We start from the raw sequence: 22,393 nt of genomic DNA, 5'->3' as shown, positions 1-22,393 counted from the left end.
TCTTCATCGTTAAGTGTCCAGTTAAGTAATGTGATGGCCCATACACTCAATGAATGCTGGGCATGAATTAGCCTGACAATGTGTGCCATATAATGACGAGCCGACTACAACCTTGCAAATTTTTTTTTTTTGCAATATCTTCCTTTTTCATTCCACCAAATGACTTATAACATTAATTACATTGATCCATGCCAGCTTAATGAACCAATAATGTGAGCCTGCCATTGCCAAGAAAAGGCACTATAACATAATTAATGACTTATCGCTCACTGTGTCAGCATAGCCCTTATCAGTTCATTATATACTATCACTCTGTGCAGTTTGAGTCCTTATTACACAGCCTCATACTCCCTGCACATGTTATTCACATGGCTTTCGAGACATGCTGCACCAAGGCCAGGCCTTAATTCAACGGCCCAGTGACTTCAAGGTGCAGTTCATTTTTGATGTGTTGATTTACCACTGTAGCTATATGGGCCATGCACGGTAGGGATAAAAGTGTGTACGTGGAAAAAAAACAAAAAGTTCACACTGATATACTCCGGTCGAGGATTTAGTTCCAACAACACGAGACAATCTATTAAAATATTGTATCATAGCAAAAGCGTATTGTAAACCTCAAGTGTTGCAATTAAATGTACACGGTCTAATCCACAGTCTATTGATTTTTGTAGCTGCAGTACAAATTTCCTTTGTGAGTTTTCCTATACCCATCTATTGAAACTACAAATACAAGGCGCAGTAAATTATAGATAACAGTGGATCCTCTCTACTTCTGAAGCACACTTATTTAATTAATTCCTACTCACAAAGACAATCCTATCGCTGTATACACTGCTCTGAATTTCACCGACAGCAATCAGAGAAATATCTCACAATCATAAAAGCAAAATTCAATGACCCTTTAACACTGAAATGTGCTTCAAAAGCTATGCTTTGCGCTTAAAGGCAATTCTCACTCCTTTCAAGTGAATCAAACTGATCAAGTCAAACGCTGGTCTAGAGCGGCATATTTACTGCTATGATTCTGACCCAAATGCTAATGATAGCTATTAAGGCTAGGCTGGTTAATGACATCGAGGGAGCTGTGAATGTGGCGTGACCGACTTGGGTGTTTTCATGATACGGTAATGGGATTAACATGGCGTACCTAAACCCACATTGAGATAAGCTCAATGAGGCCCTATTAAAAACACATTGCTGGCAACAATGGAGTTATGGAGTGAGCGGGTGAGACTGAGTGTGTCTGACTGTGTGAGTTTGATGGAAAATGTGTCCAACTGTGATTCATTCCCAATTCGGAGAAATATGAAACACACAAATGTGTCAAAGTAGACTGATTCTATAGTTTGGATTATTTGCTTTCTTTTATGTATTTTGGCCATTTGCCATTTCTTGTTGATGCCACTGTTGTAATACAATACAAAATGTAACTACTTAGTCACATGTATTCACATGGGGTGAATACATGCTATGACTGAAAAACCTCAAAGTTTGCATCAAGGCAGACTTTTAGGCATTCAATTGATAGGACCGCTGTAGAGAGACAAGAAATGGGGAGACAGAGAGAGGGGAAATGACATGCAGCAAAGGGCTGCCAAGCTTAATCTCACCCAATACAGGCAGATATTGTCTATAATCTATAATATATACAATAGGAGGGAGTGTTTGTCATCTGATGTGAGTGCCACAGTTTTCAAAATACTTCCGAGATACTTTTAAGGTTTTCAAAGTATTACATTAAAACTGCACAGGTGTCATTTTACAAAAACAGCAAGGCCTTACCCGTGTTGTTGCGATAAGGGCCTGTGTCTGGCCCCTGGCTCTGGCTGAGGCTCCTCATGGGGCCCTTGTTGTGGTACACACGCTCTTCATAGATGGGATCTATGTGGTGCTCTGGGGACCCCAAGGGCCGAAGGGCCTCCTGACTGTGCTGACTACTGTAGGAGCCACGAGAGCCTGGAGAAAAGAGGAGAAAAACAAAAAAAGATGTTAAGGAGGACTGAAGGAGAGATTAAGTTCAGTAAGGAGGGCTAAGAAAGGAAAGGAGGGGAAGTGAAAGGAAAGAAGTGAAAATGAAGAAATAAACAAGGACAAATTAATGACATGGCTACTCAAGAAAGACAAGACAAAAGAAAAGGGGTAGGGTGAACAACAGTGACAGTGATGATGAGAAAGAAGGAAAAGAGGGGAAAACAGAGCTCACTCAGGAAAATCAGGCCTGTTTTATTCCTCTGTTTATAAGACCTGTCCATTTCCACTCTGCACCTTTTTTCAGTGTGTGTTCAAGGTGCCAAGTGACAGACAGGACACCATTTGTATAGTAAACAGATGAAAGCGGTGTTGTGTTCATACGTGTGTTGTTGTCTGTGTGTGTGTGTGTGTGTGTGTGTGTGTGTGTGTGTGTGTGTGGTAGAGGAAAGGGTGAGTTGGGGATGCAACAAATCAGACCCAGAGGAAAAAAAAAACAGAAGAATAAAAAGAGACATGCACAGTGACACATGAGATAGGAAGAAGCAGACAGAGATCCAGGGAGGTTGGAAAAAAAAGAGAGCAAGTATTTCATTTTTTTAATCTCTGCGGAACACATTGCTGGTCGTCAGCTATAAAATAATGAGATGCAGTGTCCCCCCTCTTGCTCTGTGTTTGGCAGGAATCCCACAGACACAGGGCAAGGAAGTCACTGACAGCAGGCATTTGTTCATTACACAGCAGAACAAATGTAAGGCAGGGGCCTCCGTCAGAAAACACAGAGAGCAAAATTAAAATTAGGGAAGAGAAGAAAAGGAGGAGACCGGGGGAATATGAATGCGAGTCAGCAGGGCTTTGATGACACGACAGAAGATAAAGTGAAAGGACGTGCACATACTCATATATGCAGACTTAGAAAGCCATGAGTGATGGAGAAAAAGAGAGACGGTCCAGTGGAGCTAATGTCGTATCATATCGCATTAGTCGTGTGCAAAGGATTTGCCAGCGGATGAAAGGGGGGAAAGTCTAGTGCTCAGACCCAGATTCAAACCTCGGTGTGTATCCACCATCAACTTAACGCAGTCAAAGCCTGCAAAGCTTTCAGATCATATCAGAAATCAATGCATGTGTGGCACTCAGCCATCTCAGTTGGATCCGGGTCTGTACATACAGTAGAGGCTTGTAGTCATGTACTGTAGTAGCGATTTTTGTTTTCAGCTTAACACCAGTGTCTATTTCTTGTCTTAACAAGAAGAGTGCAAGGGAGCATTTTAAGGATGAAACAGAGTGAATATTCAGAGACACACACAGTGGGGCTCGACTATTCCTTAAACTTTGTTATCAGAGTCTTAAAGGTAGGGTGATGCAAGCAGCCTGGGAGTCTGCATGAACACCCTGCTCTATAGTACGGCATGTGATAAAGCCTCATCATGTCTGCCTGTAGCATGACTGTGGCAAAGAGGCTATTACGCTCCATGCAACTCTGTCCTCCTTTTAACAGCATGGTTAACTGACTGGCCTGTTTACCTCCCTAGCCAATGAAGAGGTTAGCTGCATCCAGTCACACTTTGCTAGCCAGCAGCAGCAGCAGCAGCAGAGAGAGAATACTAACAGAAAGACAAGGCGGGGAATCAGAATAAGAGAGTGAGGGGAAAAAAAGGAGCTAAAAGACATTGAGTGAAATTGAGAAAGTGGTAGAAATGGAGGGGGAGGGAGCTTCAAGTTCAAACATTACAGCTCCCACTGAGCTCAGCTGAAATGAGGTGAATTTAGAGACAGATCGACATAGGGAAAAAAAGAGAGAGAGAGACAGTGATGGTCAAAATATGCATGAAGGGCTGCTAATTAGAGTCGTGGACACACCCATTAACAGCCTGACTCATTCCTCTCTCACAACTCTCCCTCTCTCTTCCTCCCCATGCCTTTTGTCTTTGAAGTCATGGTGAGTTGGTTTTATTTCTTTACTCATTTATTTTTTGACTCACAGGGGCCCACTCGCGGAAATACTGACCTCCTTCTTTCAAAGGGAGAGGCAACTTAAAGATGGGAAGACAGAATGACGCAGAGAGGAAAAAAGAGAGAAAGATGCCCTCCCATGTTGTTTCAGTCAATGAAATATTTAAACAGGATAACAAAATGTTTAAAAAAAGACAGAAAAAAACTCCGGTCCCTTGATGCCTGTGTGTGTGTAGTTAAAAAAGAAAGAAAACATTGCTCACACCTTTGGTAAAAAAAAGAGGACATGAAAATAAAAACAGCTGACAGCTTTTTCAGTTATTTGCCCTCTCATTTGTAAACTTTCACATCCTGTAATTTCTCCAGGACTCAGACTGAATATCAAAATGATCAGACCAGTCAAATCAGAAAAAGGAAAAGACCATATGTAATATGAGAGACCATTGCTGTGCCTGAGGCAGCAGTGTCAACCACCAATTAATGCCATCGCCAATGGCCACAAATCAGACACAATATTGTACCACTACAGCGATTATTTGTACACACCGTTTTGCATCATTCTGGCCCCGCATGTACAAAGAGAGGATGTCTTTTTTTAGCTGATTTCTGTTTTTTTTTTAATGCAGCTTAACTTCATCGTAGAGTAGGTGCTGTTGAGCCGTTGAGTACCTCTTCAAAAAGGCTACTCACGTAAACTCTGCTGTGCTTTTTCCCAAGAGGGTGTCACCTGCTGGGAAAAAGCAAACCTGTGCCTACCAGATATATAAATAATTCTTTGTTGGTCATTTTTGGAAACATGATGAGAAACCAGGGGCTGCAGTGAAGTATTTGAAAGCATTTTTTTTTTTTTTTACATTTCCATTTGGGCTGATACAATCAATCCATGCTTTTGCAAGCAAATTCTGATAATCATGAGAGCCAGGTCCGCTAATTATAGTGACTGTCTGAGATCTCATTTCCAGCGGGAGTCGTTGCTGCTCAGTCTTTTCTTTTCTTCTTCATTTACAGTCGTGCCCTAAGGATAAAGCATGAAGGTCGCATTCTTCATCCATATATATCCAAGTTTAAAGGACTAATCAATTAGACTTAACCCGGAGCTTCAAAACACTGCTGCCTGTAATCAATATTAATCTTGTCAAATATTTCACTTGTGTTGCAGAAAAATATGAAATCATTCAACCGGTGTCAAAAAGCGCCACAACAAAGTCGCTAGATTGCCTTTTACCAGGGCTCAGTCTTTCTCTGTCCTTTACAATACAATTAGCACACACATTGTCCATGTAAGAGGAAGTAGATGAAGAGGAAGAAATAAAGATCTTCAATGATTTCCTAAATGCCTAAAAGCAAGAGTGTGAGAAAAGAGATTTCAGTGCGCAGTCACTTGATGCTACATTTAATGCTCTGAAGCACAGGACAGGACAGAACGCTGCTGTCTAAAACTACTCAGTCTGAATAACACTTGAAAACACTGGGCTATCCACAGTGTTTAACTCAAATAGGCACAAACAGACAGCCTTAAATAAAAATTTACACTAACTTACTATGGAGCATAAACAGTTGGCACAACATATTTCCATTTTGGTTTTGACATTCTGCCAACTCAATTTTGTAGAGTCAAGAGAGAGAGAACCGTTAACTAGTCAATGTTACTGCATGAGCCAACACAAGTCTCCGATAGCCCGAACGCTGCCTCGACTAAGACCAGCGTCATTCTATCACATTCGGCTTCCAGACACAGGAAATAGATCTTATTCAGACACAATTACAATCAGAGTCGTTTTAATCTTCTTAAAGCAGGTTACTGTCTGGCAGTCACAGCGGACCTGCTCATAATTCAAAAACGTTACTGCAAAACAAATTGTGAATTCATGTTGTAGTCCTACTTTAGAGAGAGCAGCCACAGAGATGCCATAAAGAGGAAGTATGTGCAATTGGTGTGATATACAACCGATAACCACAAGAAACCAACCACAACACACTGACAGGCTAATTCAGTAGACTTAAATGCAAAACCTGACATTTCTTGGAACTGCAGAGAGATGCACTATAATGGCACCATATAGTATAAATGCTCCATTCATACTTGATGTTGGCTCAACAACAGAAACACACACTGAACGATATCCTGATATTGTGAGAGATTGCCTCACAGCCCTTTACTACTCACAGTTCAGGTGGTTGTTGGTGGAGTTAAACATTTGTTTGGGTTTATGTTCACTGTAAGTACGTGTAAAACTGCATGAGCGTGTGAACTCCCACCTGCCAGACTGCCAGGCCTCTGCAGTGTAGCGGTGGCGTAGAGCTCGTGGGAGATCTTGTACTGGTCAGAAGCGTGGTGAGATGCCAGCCTTTTGGGGGACAGAGTGGCATAGCTCCCTATGCCCGAACTCATCTGGAAAGACAAGAGTTTGGTTTCATTTTCTACTTTTTATATTATTATAAATAAGCAGAGGGAACGTGCAGGTTATGCCTAAATGCTGGTGCAATTGATTCATTGTTCAAATTTGCATTCGTCTCTATATTTAATTGAAAGAGCTTTTTTGTGTGTTGACTAATTTGGATCAAGAAAGTAATTTACACTGAAAACATCCCACTCAAACTCAAACAATTTTCATCATGGTACAGTGATATAATAAAGTTTCAAAGGAATCTGGTTTTAGATCAGATGCAAAATGCAAAGCTTTTTTTCTCTTCTCTTCTTTTTTTTTTTTTTTTTTACCAGAATCTATTACATCAACATTTGAAATGATTAAACATTCAAAGAATAAAAACTGCTCTGGGTAGATTTTTTTGAACATATGACTCAATCTGTAATTACTCTCTGGCTGCAGCATGGCTTTCTTTGTCATGATTAACGTGAACACACAGCCACATGGCATCAGTCAACAGTCTGGCTATATAATACTAGAAATTGTATATTTTAATATCTTATTTCAATATTAAATAGAAGGACACAGCTGACAAACAAAAAAAACTAATATTCTGGGCATTGACATTGTAAATATTGAACGTAAATATTGAACTTTGAATGCTAATCTTTGTACTGTTGCACTGCATATAACACAGCGTAACTTGTGCTGTAATGAAAAAATGTGCAGAAAAATCATATGATAAATGTTCTACTAGTTAAAATAATTATCAAACCAGGCGAGGGTGATATGAACAAAACCTGAACACAGCAAGCAAAGGAAAATTAACATGTCGCTATTTACGTCAGATGGTTTTGTGTCCTTTCAAGCTGAACCTTGACATGCACTCACAGTCATATGTAAATTAAATGTATTTGTATAAATGTGTGTGAAACACGAATAATTCAGTTATTTCTTCACTTTTGTGCCGTTTTCACCCTGACTTTGAGGAACAGGGTTTATAATTGCACTGAACCCTGCTCTGTTACAGCTGCCTTGGTTTCATTCATTACACTGGTTTGTAATAAATCACATTTCTAAAGCGATTCGACTTCCTGCTTCACACAAAAATATTAAAATTAAATACTCTGCTATTAACACAAAATAGATTTTCACTGTGAATGTGTCCACATTCTGCGACTGCGACATCCTGTACCTGGTGAAGAGGGGACGATGATGAGCTGGCCCCTCCCCCTGCTGCTGTGGAGTTGGGTGGAGATGCCACCCTCAGGGGGGACCCACCTCCTCCTGCTGTTGTCACAGCAACCGTGGTGCTGCAAGACAAACGGGAAAAGCAACATATTTTGTCTGAGAAATAATGACTTTAAATGATTAATTCTGTTTTGAATATAAAAACAGTATATGCCTCCTCTGCTGTGTGTGAAATGTGTGTGTGATTTAGATGCACCGCATACAAACACAGAGTGGAGGATGATGAACCTCAAAGGCAATTTTCCATTTTCATTCTATTCTATTCTTTTGTAGCCTATTTACTTTTTTCTAATGCAATCTTTGGAACCTATGAATGGGATTTGTGTGTTAAATACAGTAATTCTTTCGAATGCCACCCTCCTTATCCACCTACAGACTCCTTTATACATCAGTATCAACAGAAATACATCAAAATCAATATCAATATCTGTGTCTCAGCTGCGGTGGCTCTCTACCTGTATGACTTGGCCAGGCGATTAGCAGGGGACTGCTTGGGAGAGGACGAGGAGGAGGAAGGCAGCCGCTGAGTGGTAGAGTATCCTGGCGCGTCAGAGGCTGATCCGAGGCGTTGGAGCTTACTGGGGGAGCTGGACCCTGAGCTGCCTCCTCCTCCAGAGAGAGGGGAACTGACACGCTGGGCAGGCAGGGTTGAGCTGGAGTAGTATATACCTAAAGAACAAGTGAGAGGAGAGAAAAAAAATCAATCAATGAACATGGGAGGCAGAGGAATGAGTGAGAATATAGTGAGGCTGATGGACGGATACAAGCAGGTCATGGAGCAAAAGCCTGAAATTCTACAGTGGGTTGATAACAAAGGGAGGAAAATATGTTAAGAGCCAGAGATTTGGATCAGGACAGGAGTACAAGAGAGTACAATTGCCTCAACAATGAAGTCAAATGCAAGGTTTAAATAAAGATTAGCTTAACTGCACTGCCTGCTATTGTGTTTTTCAAGCCTTTTCCAAATCTCTGTTCATCAATTTTAACTTTTGTGAGAAAGACTCAAATAAAATGGTAAATATCTGACTAGTACCAATATGGCCCAGTTCAATAAAGATTTGTTTTGTTTGAATATATTCTACAATGTATATCATTTTATTCCATAGATCTATTTTGTATGGGGGGAGTTTTGCATGTCTCATAACATATTGATAAGTGAATGAAAAATACTTTTTTTTTTTTGAAAAATGCTAGAAAAGAATGTATGACACAACATACAGAATGATACATGTATACCTTTAAATCCTTGACCCCAAAGCGAACAGGCGCCAGAGACTGGAATTAATATAGCTTGTTTATAAATTATGGAGGAATAATACTAACATGTGAGAAAATTATTCATACTGCCGGCTCTGAAAACATTCAACCACCAGCAACGTTTTTATTCCAATTCTCATGCATGTCTGTCAGTGTCTCCAAATGTCATCCTGGTGCATCCACAGAGCTTCATGCTATGTCAGATTAATTTATTCTAAGGAAAATGCACCTCCACGAAGAGAGACAAGAGAAGAGTGGGGGGAGAGAGGGAGAGGTGAGTTCTTACCTGACCCTGCCCCAGTTTGTGATTGCTGTTGCTGAGCTGCACGACTCGATGTCACCTGAGGGGATGAAGGGGGAAGACAGAGCAAAAGAAGGAGGATGACGTGCCGTGACAAGGAAGAAGGGGACAAATAGAGGGTTGGTGGAGGAGGGAGGGATAAGATGTGATGAGGAAAAGGGAGATAGAGAGTTAAGAAAAATGGGATAAAAGAGAATAGAGAGTAGTGGCTATCAAAAACTTTTATGCACAATGAGTTCAGTCAAGCCTTTGAGGATCCCAAATGAACCTAGAGCAGCTAGTAATGAAGTCCCCACAGAAAACATGGGGTGATTCAAACAGACTCATAGAGGCAAACCATCAAGTCCACAGAGCTCAGATGACTGAAATAATTTCTAATAAAGCCTCGGTGCAACGCCCACTCAAAATCGATGACAGGATTAAACAATCCATAGTATGTTCACGTCTTAATCTCCATAATCTGTTCTCACATAAACCCCCAACAGTCATTGAGAAATAATTCAATCTGTCATTAAAATTGTCTGTGTAAACTGCTCATATTGATTGCGTATGGTGAATCAGTCTATGAATATATGATGTGCGTCAGCAGTCGTGTTCTCATCTTAAGCTAAATTTAAACATGGACAGTGGACAGCGATTTTCACTCACTCACTGTCCTGATACTTGTATCTGTGAAAGCAAAACTTCTGACAGAAGACAAAATCATGTGCCAGTCTGCGAGGCAAAGTGTTAGAAGCTTCTTCTCCTTTGTTTTTTTTTTTGTTTTTTTTACCTCACATGACACGCTGGTTTATCCTAATGTATTCACCCGTCTCCAGACTCAGTGGGGGTGAGCATATGCCAGAGCTCCACTGAGCCTCATATAGCCTTATGTCGATGTTAAAAGCTGTAAGGGGGTTTCAAAGATGTGATTACTGGACTGACGTGGCTGGTTGTGCAAGGTGAATATTATGTAACTACATAGTCAGAGAGTCACCTTGGAGGACTACAATTATATACAGTAGTTATACAGAAACCTTAAAGAAGTTATTCTCATATATAATTTAGCATTTTCTGTATCATTATTGTATAATCTCCACATGCAGCCACGATGACAGGCATATTTGTCTATTACATCTGTATCTATGTCTATAGCAATTGCTATTGATCTTAACATATATGAAGTACACCTATTATTGCACACTCTAACACCTGTATACATGTATGCATACTTGGAGTTATTATGATAACATACATGTCATCATACAGTAACCTGTGCCTCTCAACATGCAAGCAAACCCACACACTCATAAACAATCTGTAATTATGCTCAAAGGCTATGTTTGCACACAACGGGTTCCAGGTGCGAATATTTGCAGCTGTATTTGTACAGAAATACATTTTTTAGGGGGAGGGGGGCACGCCTGCTCAGCAAACCTTCCCTGGATAAATATAGCAACACACGCAGGCACACAGTCCCCCATTATGTTCTCAATGGCAGTCTCTGGTTTATTTTCCTGCTTTTGCACGTCTGCTGAAGACAACAGGCCTTTGATTCTAGCACTGCTTTGTTTGCACAGGGGTCATGGAAACTGTTTTATCTTTGGCTGAGTGGATTAGCGGTCTCTTTCTAAAAAAAAAAATGTGATTCACAGTGTATGGAGGCAAACAGGCAGAAGAATGGAAAATCTGTCAAATGAAGGGAGGGATGTAATGCAATAAACAGGATTCAGTGCTTCATTGTGCTTCTACAGTATATGTTTTCTAAAATGTTTCTGACACACAAACTGACCCTGTTTGTTAACATTTCTTTGTGTTAAAGTGGAAGTGCTTATGAGAGCATTCAACCTTGAGCTCATTCACTCTGATCTCAACACAGAGAGAGCACATCCTAATGGAAGATCTAACATAACTTTGTGCAAGTACTTTTCTTTATGCTTCAGGTGTTAGTGGTTTTATACATTTTCTCTGCAGCCTAATGTGGTTTTCTTGACAGGGGCAGGTGGTGGTGGTGGTTTTTAGTTTTTTTTTTTTAAACAACTTTTGCCATTGTTGAATTTACAATACAGGATGTGCTGCATCTTGAGGGCAGACTGGAGGCTACAGTGAGTCCATATCAGAAATGACATGATGAGCAAGGACTAGCTGGTTAGCATGCTAGGGACAAGCGTTGACATTGCTGTTGCTTTCCACCACTGGAGACATCTCTTCACAAGTCAAGGGATTAAGTTTGATGCTGAACTCACAACCATTCTTCTAGATTGGTATGTAAACAGCTGTTAATGCTAATGGTGGCTATGTAGCAACACTAAAAACAAATGGCTATTATGTATTGAAACTTGTGTTGAGTGCACATGTTAGATTCTTAATGACAGTGTGTGATCCACCATATAAAACAGTGTATAGAAGCCCCTTATGTTAGTTTAGTTGGTTTTGAGAGATCTCAGGCTGATGAGATGCAGACCACAAAACGGAGTCGAAGAATCCTGTTAACAGTTGATTTCACTTCACTGTGTTTAACACTGCAGATGTGCTACAGTCATCAAGATGCAAAGTCAGACAGAAATTGACTTTAGACTGATGAAGAGTTGAGTGAGTGAATGAAGAGATGAATGAATAGATAAATAGATTGATAGAGAGATGTGTGATCCATCAGGAAAATACATTATAGATGAAGAGTATAGATGAATTGTTGGCTGAGTTAACTAATAGGCAGAAAGCCCAACACACCGTGTGAGGGAGAGTACTTTCTCGATTGCGCTCTTGTCTCATCTCACAGTGCTGCTTCTTTTCTCCTCCAGTAAAACACTGGGATGTTTGAGGTGCCATGTATCCATGCATTATTAAAGCAGGGCCTCTCAGGGTTATAAATACCCTACAGAGGAGCAGCAACATGCTAGACCTTTCATTCTCTCACTCTCTCTCTCTCTCAAACAGTCACTTATGAGGACTCTAAACAAATACACTCCTGTATAAACATATGGTGAACGGAGTGCATATACTGTAGATGACACCTCCATGTGCACATGCACACATGTACACCCAGTCTGCAACAAAAACATGCATGTACTGCACATGCATGCAAGCTGCATCTGCCTATCGAGCAGCACTGGCACTGACATGCATAAAGCTATTCATGGGCAACAAGCCCTGCTGACAACACTGGCCCCATTACACTGACAAGCCAAAAACATCAGAGAGAAGAATACACACACATACACACACTCATGCTCACATAGACAGAGATGGTGAGCAGAGAGGGAAGGGAAGGGAAGGAAGAGGGGAGGAGGGAAAAGAGGACAGGAATACTGCAACACAAGAACAAGAAATACAGTACCACAACATTCTGACTACAGAAAGAGTAGAACTCATTTTGCCTCATCCATCCATCCATCTATCTATCCATCTATCTAAGTCTGTCAGTCAGTTTCCTATCTTGATGTCTTTGCCTCCCATATTTGTTATTTAATAAGTGAAGGAATGAGTGCCTTCTCTGACACCAGCTCTGAAATGAGCTTTGGTGTGACTGGAGAGGGAAAAATGAATAAAGGTGTTTATAAAGAAACACACATATACACACAGAGATTTGCACACATACACACACACCTTTTGCACACAACAAATGAAAAACTAACACAGCACAAAACAAACACCCTCTTCGCTTCAGAGTTAGAGACCTTGGTGGAGAAGGTAAGCAGGTATTTGAAATGAAATAAAAAGAAACATATCTACAATGAAATGAAAAAGTGATTGAACTTATAATTAAAAAAAATGTGTTTGGAAGTACAAGTGTGTGCGCTTGTTTGTGTGTGTGTGTGTGTGTGTGTGTGTGTATGTGTACACATGTATTACCATTTATAAGTTAAGGACATGAAAACTGAAAATAATTGGCTCCTGTAGGCTAGAAAGTCATTTTCTCTCACATTGCTGTGATTAATATGCGACTTGCCTCTTGCTTTACTTCCCAAGTCCTTAAACAAGATATTCACTGCGATAACTCTGTGTGCATTTAATAGTCTCTTCATTTTGCTCTATGGGAATCTGAGCAATCATCTCCTCCTAAACAGCTTTTAGGAATGTAGTCTAACCCTTGTCTGTCACCTCCTCCAAAATAAAAGACCATTTTTGTTACACTGTAGATTATTTGAGAAGCCAGTTGTATCGACTGGAACTTAAAGCACTAAAGTAAGGCAAATAAAATGGGAGTCTGTAGGACTATATACTTCCACACTGATCAACAGACCCAGCAGGGATGTCGAACAAATGTAGATTTGGAGGGAGAGATGAGAGTCAGAGTTACATGTCGATGAAGAAGCGTTATGCAAGTCAGTGCATGAAAAACAAGGGTTGAGGCAAAAGAAGAAAATCCCGAGCAGTGCAGAAGATTCAGACACTATCCTGGTCCTAAAAGCTCTGCATGCCTTCACTGAGCAAAAAGTAATATGCAGGTGAACTCGCTTCAGTCAAAAAGCCTCTGATGTCAATAATTAAAATTCTGTGGTGTGTTTCTAAAAGAGACCAAAGTTTACGCAAGTGGCCAATATTAGAACTTTTGTCCGACCATCCTTTTTCATCATCATCATCAGCATCAGCAGCACCAGCATCTTCATTTTCATCTGCATACAGCGGTGTTTCCTACCTGGTTGTAGCTGTGAACAGCTCCTCCAACCTGCCCACTGCGCTGAGGAGTTGCTGCGGAGATGCTGTCGCTAAGGGCGAGGGTCTGGTTGCTATGGTAGCTGGCAGAGTACTGGAGCGAAGCCTCCGGGGTGGAGTTGAGCTGCAAGGAACTCTGGGAAAGAAGAGCCGGTCCTACCGATAGAGACAGGAGTGGTGTATGGTCGGGTGGGAGGTGGGGGTTCCGTTGAGTTTGTGTGTGGAGAGAGGGAGGGAGAGAGAGAGAGAGAAGAGGAGAGAGAGAGATTAAGAGTGAGAAGGAGAGGGAGCATGAAGGGGAGAGATTGAGAGGCGAAGAGTGAAATGGGGATGAGAGAGAGAGCAGCAATTTAGAGCAGATAGTGCAGCAGTGCAGCACTCCGTGAGTTGGAGATGGCATACATAATTTATTAGCAGAGGGAAAGAGAAACAGAGGAACAGAGAGAATGGAAGGAGGAGGAGGAGCAGGGAGATGGAGAGGATGGGAGGAGGAGGGCTGAAAATAAGAAAGTACACCTAACAACTTGAAACTTTACCTCCCCTAACATGTTAATTTTTTTTTTTTTTTTTTTCGCTCGTACTGTCGGCTGGAACAAAACTTCACTTGACCCATAGGGAAGTTCTGCTTTTTAAAGAAACAGCCACTGAAGAGTTAATGTGGAGTACTGTGTGTACGGCTGTAACAACGCACACCAAACACACACATACATTCAAGAATCTCAACTGACATCAAATAAAAACCCACTCTGCCTGACTGAAAATGAACATCACCAGGCAGTTTTCAGGATGGACTACCCCCTTAACTGTAAGCGGAGTGATGTCAGCCGAAGGGAAACACTACGTCCACCCCTCACAGTGGTGGTGGGAGGGGTGCACAGCACGTATGAGTGGTTATATAGGCTATGTACATGTGTTTCTATGTGTGGTTTAGATCTATTGAGAGCAGTTAGGTCTCTGACCTGTTAACTCAGCAGTTTATACTATACATATTTCATGAAGTTGCTATTTTTACTCTGCCTTCCTGTCTGAGCACAAATTCCATAAAATGTATACAGTATGTAATTACAGGTCAGGGAGAAAGGAAGCTAAACTCAGGGCTTTCCCTAAATATCATGATGACTATGTTCTTATAAAGTCTAGACTAAGTGTCTTCCTTTGAGCTCACTGGTGTGTTGGTTTCTTACCCCAAAATACGAAAGACCCCCTCACAATCCTTCCTCCATTTCTACAGTATTTGCTTGCTCTGTCCTTCCCTTCCCCCAGATTCCCCTCTCCCTATGAGTCCGTGCGCCGTGAACCAAGACCAACTCCTCTGCTTCTCGTCTTCACAAAAGACTTGTCTTTTCTCATCTCGATTCATTCCTTGCTTTTTATGAATTATTAAACAGCACTTTGTGTTACACAGAGCGAGTGGGAGCTCCCAAACTCATCATCACTCAGCCTCGGTGTTTGTTACATTGTGTGTGCCGTGTGACAAAAACTGTGCATGTTTGTTTGACTTTTCATACGTGTGACGTGAAGTCATGAGTTTAGTTTGAGAAAATGCTTCACTTTAGGAATTAATATGTGTGTGCGTGTGTGACACTAAGTAACCTATGTACATGTAAGTGCTGTAAGTAATGTGTGTGCTCTGTTTGTGTGTGAATGTGTGAGAGGGTGAAATGAGAAGCACTGTCGCTGGTAGGGCTTTAAATCTTTTCATGTCTCTGTTGAGTCTCACAGAGTCTCTGTTCTCACATGAAAAATATGAATTTTTCAACAGCTCAGTGAAATTATGAAAGTAATTTTAACTCAATCCCATGCGCACACACGCACACACACACACACACACACACTGGTGATACCTTTTAAAAATGACTGGTTTCTAAAATAGCACAATACACTACAGTCTCACAGTAATTGCTATGTGAGGTGAATTTAATTTTGTGACATTAACTTTTTTTTGAATTTCTGCTTCTAAACTTATTTATGCGTATAAATGTTTGTGAGGCTCTGCTGTGACACCTCATCAGCTACAGTATCAGCTGAGAGCAAAAAGCCTTCCTGTTTTTACAGCGTTTCACTGAAGACGGCAACATGTCACTTTTTTTCGTTTAACACGTAGCTATTTGCAGTGCTCTCTCTTTTTTGGGGCGGCACATACACACATACGGTACATGCACTACACTGAAAGCTGTGCTGAATGTATCTGCACCCCACACATAGTGATGCTTTTGGTAAAAGACCATTTGTGAAATGGGAAAAACAGCTAGGGGTGGAGCACCCACAATAAGAGTGCTCACAATGAAAGTGCTGGCTACTTTTTTTGGACTGTCGACATAAAGTAGGGAGGGGGGTCAGGGGCTCAGGCAATTCCTGCTAAAGAAATCTAATGATCTGACATCACTATATTTATGTATGTGCTTCAACATTAAAGTTTCCTTACAAGACTTCTAAATCTCACATAAGCTGGTACTGTATATGGGCCATGCACTGTGTAACTGTGTGTGTACACAAATATGACATTGGTGTTCAACACTGGTCAGCCCATTCTCGTAGTACCAGGAATTACACATGGTAAAGCTTATTGGTATGTGAGTAAACTCCTCACATAGTAATGCGCTGTGCAACACATCTTAAAATGCCATCCATTAAAGCCATATCAACTATCAAAAAGGTCAGCACACAATAAGCGAAATGGGGGACGCAGTGTTCCAAAACCAATGACCTGAAAAGAAAATGCCAAGCACATTTAGCAAGACCTCCCACACAGTCCGCCTCTCAATCACTGTTTGAATTTGTTTATCAGGAGCCAAGGCTTATGAAACCTGCTGGAAACTGAGCAGTTGTTGGTTTGAATATAGGAGGCCGGGCCACAGTTTCATTTGTCTCTTTTTTATGTTTGGGTGCAACATCACAGGGGAAATTATTATCAATCCGCTCATTGACTAACTTTTCCAAGTGAATAAGGCCTTGAAAAGCTTCACTTCAGTACACTTCAGTTGTTGTTAATTAAACAGTTTTTATTAAACTTTCAGGGTCACACTACAGAATGCTCTTCTCTAATATATTTTGTGTGAGAAATACACACAAAAAAACATTATTTTTACTTTATCCAAGTATTTACATGATGTCTAATCTGGAACAAAATCCTCCCTCGACTCAACTCGCAGAAATCTGAGAATTTAACATTAACAAGGGGAATTGCTGCACTCAGGCCAGATATCTAATGGCCTTAGGGAGCAAAACAAGTACATTTTCTCTCCTTGTCTTTCAGCAGAGCAAAAATAATTACCAAACACTACACACCACCACACTCCGTTGCATTTAGACAACCACAGTTGTGTTTTTTCTTAAGTTTTGCCTGAATATTCTTTCCCACTCTTTTTGACGAGTCACTCTGTGCTGTAAAATTTAAAAAGAGATTTATATTCCTCTTGAGGCTGTAACACATTTGTTTACACTTGCTGAAGTGCCTACTACAGTTAAACAGGTCTTGATTTTGATCTGACATATGCTAACAAAGTGCAGAGGAATCTAAGAAGAGGAAATGTGAATAAACCAAATAAAATAATTTTGCTGTTACCTTGAAATTGAATTTTGTTTGTGTAGCAGTTCTGCTTTGCTCCGAGTGAAGTCTCAAAATGGATAGAAATAATTGGAATTTAAATTGACACTGTCATTTCACGACATTAACTTTTTTTCTGAGTTGCCGTGTGTTTGAAAACTTATTTATGCGTATAAATGTTTGTGAAGCTCGGCGGTGACACCTCCACAGCTACAGTATCAGCTGAGAGCAAAAAGCCTTCCTGGTTTTTGCAGCCTTTCACTGAAGACGGCAACATGTCACTGTTTTGTGTATTTAACAAATAGCTATTTGGAGAAAAACACACACACACACATACGCACACACACACAGTCAGTCACTCGCATACTGAAAGCAATACTGAATTTATCCGCACCCACAGATAGTGATGGTAGAAGCCCATTTGCAAAATGAGAAAACAGCTGGGTATGGAGCACCCACAATAAGAGCGCTCACAATGAAAGTGGCGTGTGTTTGGACTCAGATAAAGCAGGATGGACGGGGACTCTTCAGCAATGATGTTGATAACTACACTTACGTTCTCCACTGTCAAGTATCCCAGATTCCTGAAGGGAGCGAATGCAGGAATCCACCAACTCCAGACCTGTGGTCAACTCGTCCTCGATGTCCTTTTGTCCGTCCGCTGTGCAAGACGAAAGGAGACGAGAGGCAGAGGAAGGTCAAGGTCACACAACAGGGGAAATAGGCAGAGACGAATGAGATCTCTCTGGACTCTAACTGCAATTCTCTACTCCAACAGACACGTTATGTCTCAGTTATGAGCTGTAGGACATTTTGATTATAAGCTGTGAAGTCTGACTGGCTGATTGGATGCATGTGGAAGAAAATGTGGGAATCATTCAATGTTTATTTATATTTTTTAACAGTGTATGTAACCTTTAAAAATATTTTAAAAGAGTGCCGACAAAGGTTTCTTTCATTAATCCATGCAACAATGCCTTACTGTATATGCAAGGCTGAGCAGTGTGTGTACAAATGCCTTACCTTGAGCGTTCCAGCGAAACTGCTCATCTGTCGAACTGCAAAAGAAGGACGTGGAAAATAATATGAATACAGGGAACAACAAAAACAACACAGAGGAAAGTTGTAGAATAGCAGCTACAATTTTAAAATCAACAGCAGATTACAAAAAAGCTTCCAAAACACGAGTTCAAGTAAGTTCAAGTAAAACATATTCGACAGGAAAACGAAACCTTGGAGTAGAAACATGATTCAGTGAACTTTAAATTCTTATTTACAGCGGAGAGATTTAGCTGCTTCCTTGAACTCACTATTCATTTGCATTGAATGGAGAGAATCAAATGTCCGGTTTCTGGATTTTAATATGTATTACACTGAAAGCAACTGCCCATGAGTTGCATTTCTTTTATCCTCCATTCTGCTGATGTATGAAAAACATGCAAAATAATGCAAACAAATGTCAATGAAAAACCGCTCCATTCTTAATCCCATTTACTGAGCATTTTGCACAATGAAGTCCTGTTGCACTCAGGTAACAGTCTGTTTTTTTACTCTAGAGTGGATCGTATTGTTCACAGATTCACAGCTGCATGTATGCAAGATGCACAGACCAGACTTCTTTTTCCGTTCTTTTGATCTCTGTCAATTGATCAGTGATTGATTAGGGGAGGGGGAGTGAATACAGGGGAAAAAGGCAAAGAGAGGCAGCAGGAAACAGACAGGAAGACAGACAAAGCCAAAGACGAGTAGTGAGCCACCAGCTGTGTGATCGATACACACACGGACAGACTAACTGATACATATAGACTCTTTCATCTGACTTCATCTACACCATTAGACTGGCTGTCTGGACTACTTGGCTTGTTGCAGCATTTGTCCCATTAAGACCGCTTGGTATTCCACATGCCTGACTTTCTAATTGAATTTCTGTCAGAGAGTGCGAGCGTGTGCCTTGGGTGTCATCGTACAATTTGTGTCCAAAGTGCCCGTGTGCCCTCATGTGTGTACAGTTTTGTTGAGGTATGTGAGAATGAGTGAATACATTTACATGTGTTTATCTGTCTTTGTGTCTGTTTGGCTAAGATGATTGAGATGGCTATTTTGTGGGTAGCCTCATTTTCAGTAACTGGATGGGTTGATTCAGATTTGAAACACTACAGTCTCTTGTAATAGACATTGTTTTATAATACATGCGTTGAATAATACTTGTGCCGTGGAACCAGAAAAGGGAAAAGGTCATCAGCATAAATAAACAGCAAATAAGAAGAGAAATCAACATTTGTTATTTTTAAGTAAAGTTTGTTAACTTTGTTACTTGAACCTAATTGAGTGATGTAATATTGTTCAATCAAGTTCTGATATCAGTCAGTGAATTAGACATTTTGGCTTCTGTCCCTGCAGGACCTCAGGACCCATGCTGCTGACGGCCAGCTGCTTCTGTAGCGTGACGACCCTACCATAGGTCAGAGGTCACGTGGACTGAACAGATGGACGCTTCGGTGGTGCTGAAGTTTCTGGTATAAATTATTAAAGTCAGTCTGCAGACGGCGGACAACAAGAGTTCAAACCAAGTCGCCAGCATCTGTAATGTTGAGAGAATTACAGAGCTCATTCTACTTTAAAGACATAGAGAGGAGAATGCCCAATGGGAAGAGAAAAGAAAGAAAGAAAGAAAGAAAGAAAGAAAGAAAGAAAGAAAGAAAGAAAGAAAGAAAGAAAGAAAGAAAGAAAGAAAGAAAGAAAGAAAGAAAGAAAGAACTACTTTCATCGAATAGTTGCAGGGATCAATATTAACTCGATGCCTATACTTTTGTGACTCTGAAGTTTTTGTCTGCATCTGCATGGTTTCTGTCTATCCTGCCCTCAGGATGCAGCTTGTCCTGCATTTCTTTTCAGCTGAAAGTAATTGTTATGTAACTGCTAATCACTGCTAATCACACTAAAGGAGTGAGCATGAATGCAGTGTGAATGCAGGAAAAGTCAGATCAGTTACAAATGAGCTCAGCAGAGATGTAATCACCTACTCATCAAATCACAGCAATGAGGAAGAAGAGGTTAAGCTTGGATTAAAAACAGGACGTTCTTTATTTTTCTGAAACACTTTAACATATTTAGAGACTAAAATGAAAAATATGTCATGATTATAATATGTATTGCATTGTAGATTATCAAATAATTAAAGCAGAAGTGAGTGGTCCGGTCGTTTTCGCTAATGCTGCGTTCCAGGCAGGCTTTTGAAATCGTAAATTACAGCTTCAAGTCACAATTTACGACTTTGTAGCGTTACAGGCAACCCACTCGTGTTTTTCCGACCTGTTTTACCGGTGAAAGTCACTATAACGGCCACTCGTAACTTCCGACCGGTGAACTCGTACCAGATCGAACTGGTACCACTTCACGGTCGGAAAAATACGAGTTTCCTTGAACGCACCATAACAGTCCTCGTCCCTACGTCACCACATTCACGGCGTTCCTTGGCTGCACACACAGCCCTGCATGCCGTTCTCTCTCCTCATTGGATAAAAACTGTAGGATACGATAAATGTTTTCTCTTCGGCTCAGAGCAGAGCAGAGGGACTGAGAGACCCGTGTTTCGGTCCAAACACTCTATGTAAGTGATTGCTGTCGGAAGATATAACTATTTAAGACTTATATTAACACAAATATATCACTCACTTCTGCTTTAACTATGGCATTATTATAGATTTTGCATAATAAAGAAACTCAGTGGCCTAACTTGTTGATTGGTCGATGCTACAGTATATGTTCCTGTTTGTAATAAGAGGACTATATTTGAATGGATAGTGTATAAACTCAACAGCTACTTGCTGTACCAACAAAACACCGTCACTATGGGAGCAGCAACAGCCTGAAGGTCAGAGATGCGCTACTGTGACCAAAAAGGTCTTTTGGCTAAAATGCTTGGGACCAGCAGAGAAATTTTAAATAAACGTCTCCCAAGTTGCTCTAAAGTGATGAATATTTAAAAAAAAATGTGACTTTGCAGAGTAGCTTCCTTTTGTGAATTTCTTTAATGTCTGAATATGAATTAGGATTACACTCAGCAAATCTCTGCTTGACAGAGAAAGGTTCAAATATATACTCCTGAAGCTGACCATTGCTTTTCTGCTGCTAGGATTGTAAGTTCCTCTGCCAAGGTCCTCTCAGAATACCACAATTACAGATAAAATTTGACATTTGTGTGCCTTTCGTTCCAGTTTTTATAGAGCTATGGTTCTCATTCCTCATCTGCGTCATCTTCTGTTCTATACTTGCTTGGCACACTACAGTAGCAGCTCATTCTGGGACAGTACTAGAGGAAGTTGAGGAAGAGAAAAGCGAAGAAAATACGTCACCGTGTCAGATGGACTGGATTTGCTGTATCTCTAATGTCTCTTGTCACAATGACAGGCACAAACACACACTGCACACACACTAAAAAATACAACTGTGCTTTCATGAGCCTGAAGGAAAGCCAACAGGGCAACAGTAGTAAACATTGTGTCACTGTGTTAAAGTGTAGTTGGTTAGTTTGAGAGAGAGAGAGAGAAGGAGAAAGAGAAATTTGCATGAGACACTCAGAGAGCTGGTAGACGGGAAAGCGCGATTTAATAAGCATTATTCCACAACGCTGCTCGTTCCCGCCTGCAATGCCACAACACTATACCCAGCGAGGCAGCGCGTCTCTTTTAAGAGTAGAGAGACATTTTAAATTCACTACCCCACTCTCAACCGCCACACAGCTTAAATCAACAGACAGCGTCCTCTACCGTTACCGGTGAAATCCACATGTACTGTATGCATACACACACACACACACACACACACACACACACTCTGCTTAACATTCACAAAGGCCGGGAGCAAAAAATGGTCTGCTCCTATAGTCCTAATTTGTGCATGGGGATGTGTGTTTATGTCTCACGGGAGAATAAAGACTGGGAGACTTATAGAAGTATAACCCAGGAATCCCAGCAGCCACATCCTTCATGAGTTATTAGGCCACAGCGTGGAGAGCATTACTCTGAGAGAGTTACACACTGTCACACAAGGTTCTGCTCAAATCCTCCAGCTGCCTCCTTTCACAGATAGTAGCACTTAAGAACA

General features: G+C 40.9%; 1 protein-coding gene across 1 annotated transcript in view; it reads right to left on the bottom strand.

Moving 5' to 3' along the window:
* ctnnd2a (catenin (cadherin-associated protein), delta 2a) overlaps positions 1-22,393 on the bottom strand; it is a gene marked incomplete at its 3' end in the record, with an annotated part of 234,759 nt that overhangs the window by 102,680 nt on the left and 109,686 nt on the right. Inside the window, exons 4-11 of the mRNA XM_083995112.1 lie at positions 18,311-18,345; positions 17,844-17,948; positions 13,724-13,896; positions 9,091-9,145; positions 8,003-8,216; positions 7,492-7,609; positions 6,187-6,319; positions 1,786-1,959 (exon numbers count right to left, since the gene is read on the bottom strand). Of these exons, the coding sequence (XP_083851238.1) occupies positions 1,786-1,959; positions 6,187-6,319; positions 7,492-7,609; positions 8,003-8,216; positions 9,091-9,145; positions 13,724-13,896; positions 17,844-17,948; positions 18,311-18,345 (1,007 nt within the window). The remainder of the gene's footprint in view (positions 1-1,785; positions 1,960-6,186; positions 6,320-7,491; positions 7,610-8,002; positions 8,217-9,090; positions 9,146-13,723; positions 13,897-17,843; positions 17,949-18,310; positions 18,346-22,393) is intronic.

This window comes from Trachurus trachurus, assembly GCF_905171665.1.
Source record: "Trachurus trachurus genome assembly, chromosome: 20".
NCBI lineage: Eukaryota > Metazoa > Chordata > Actinopteri > Carangiformes > Carangidae > Trachurus > Trachurus trachurus.
Note: the sequence above shows the minus strand (reverse complement) of the source record. Positions and strands in the feature narration are given on the sequence as shown.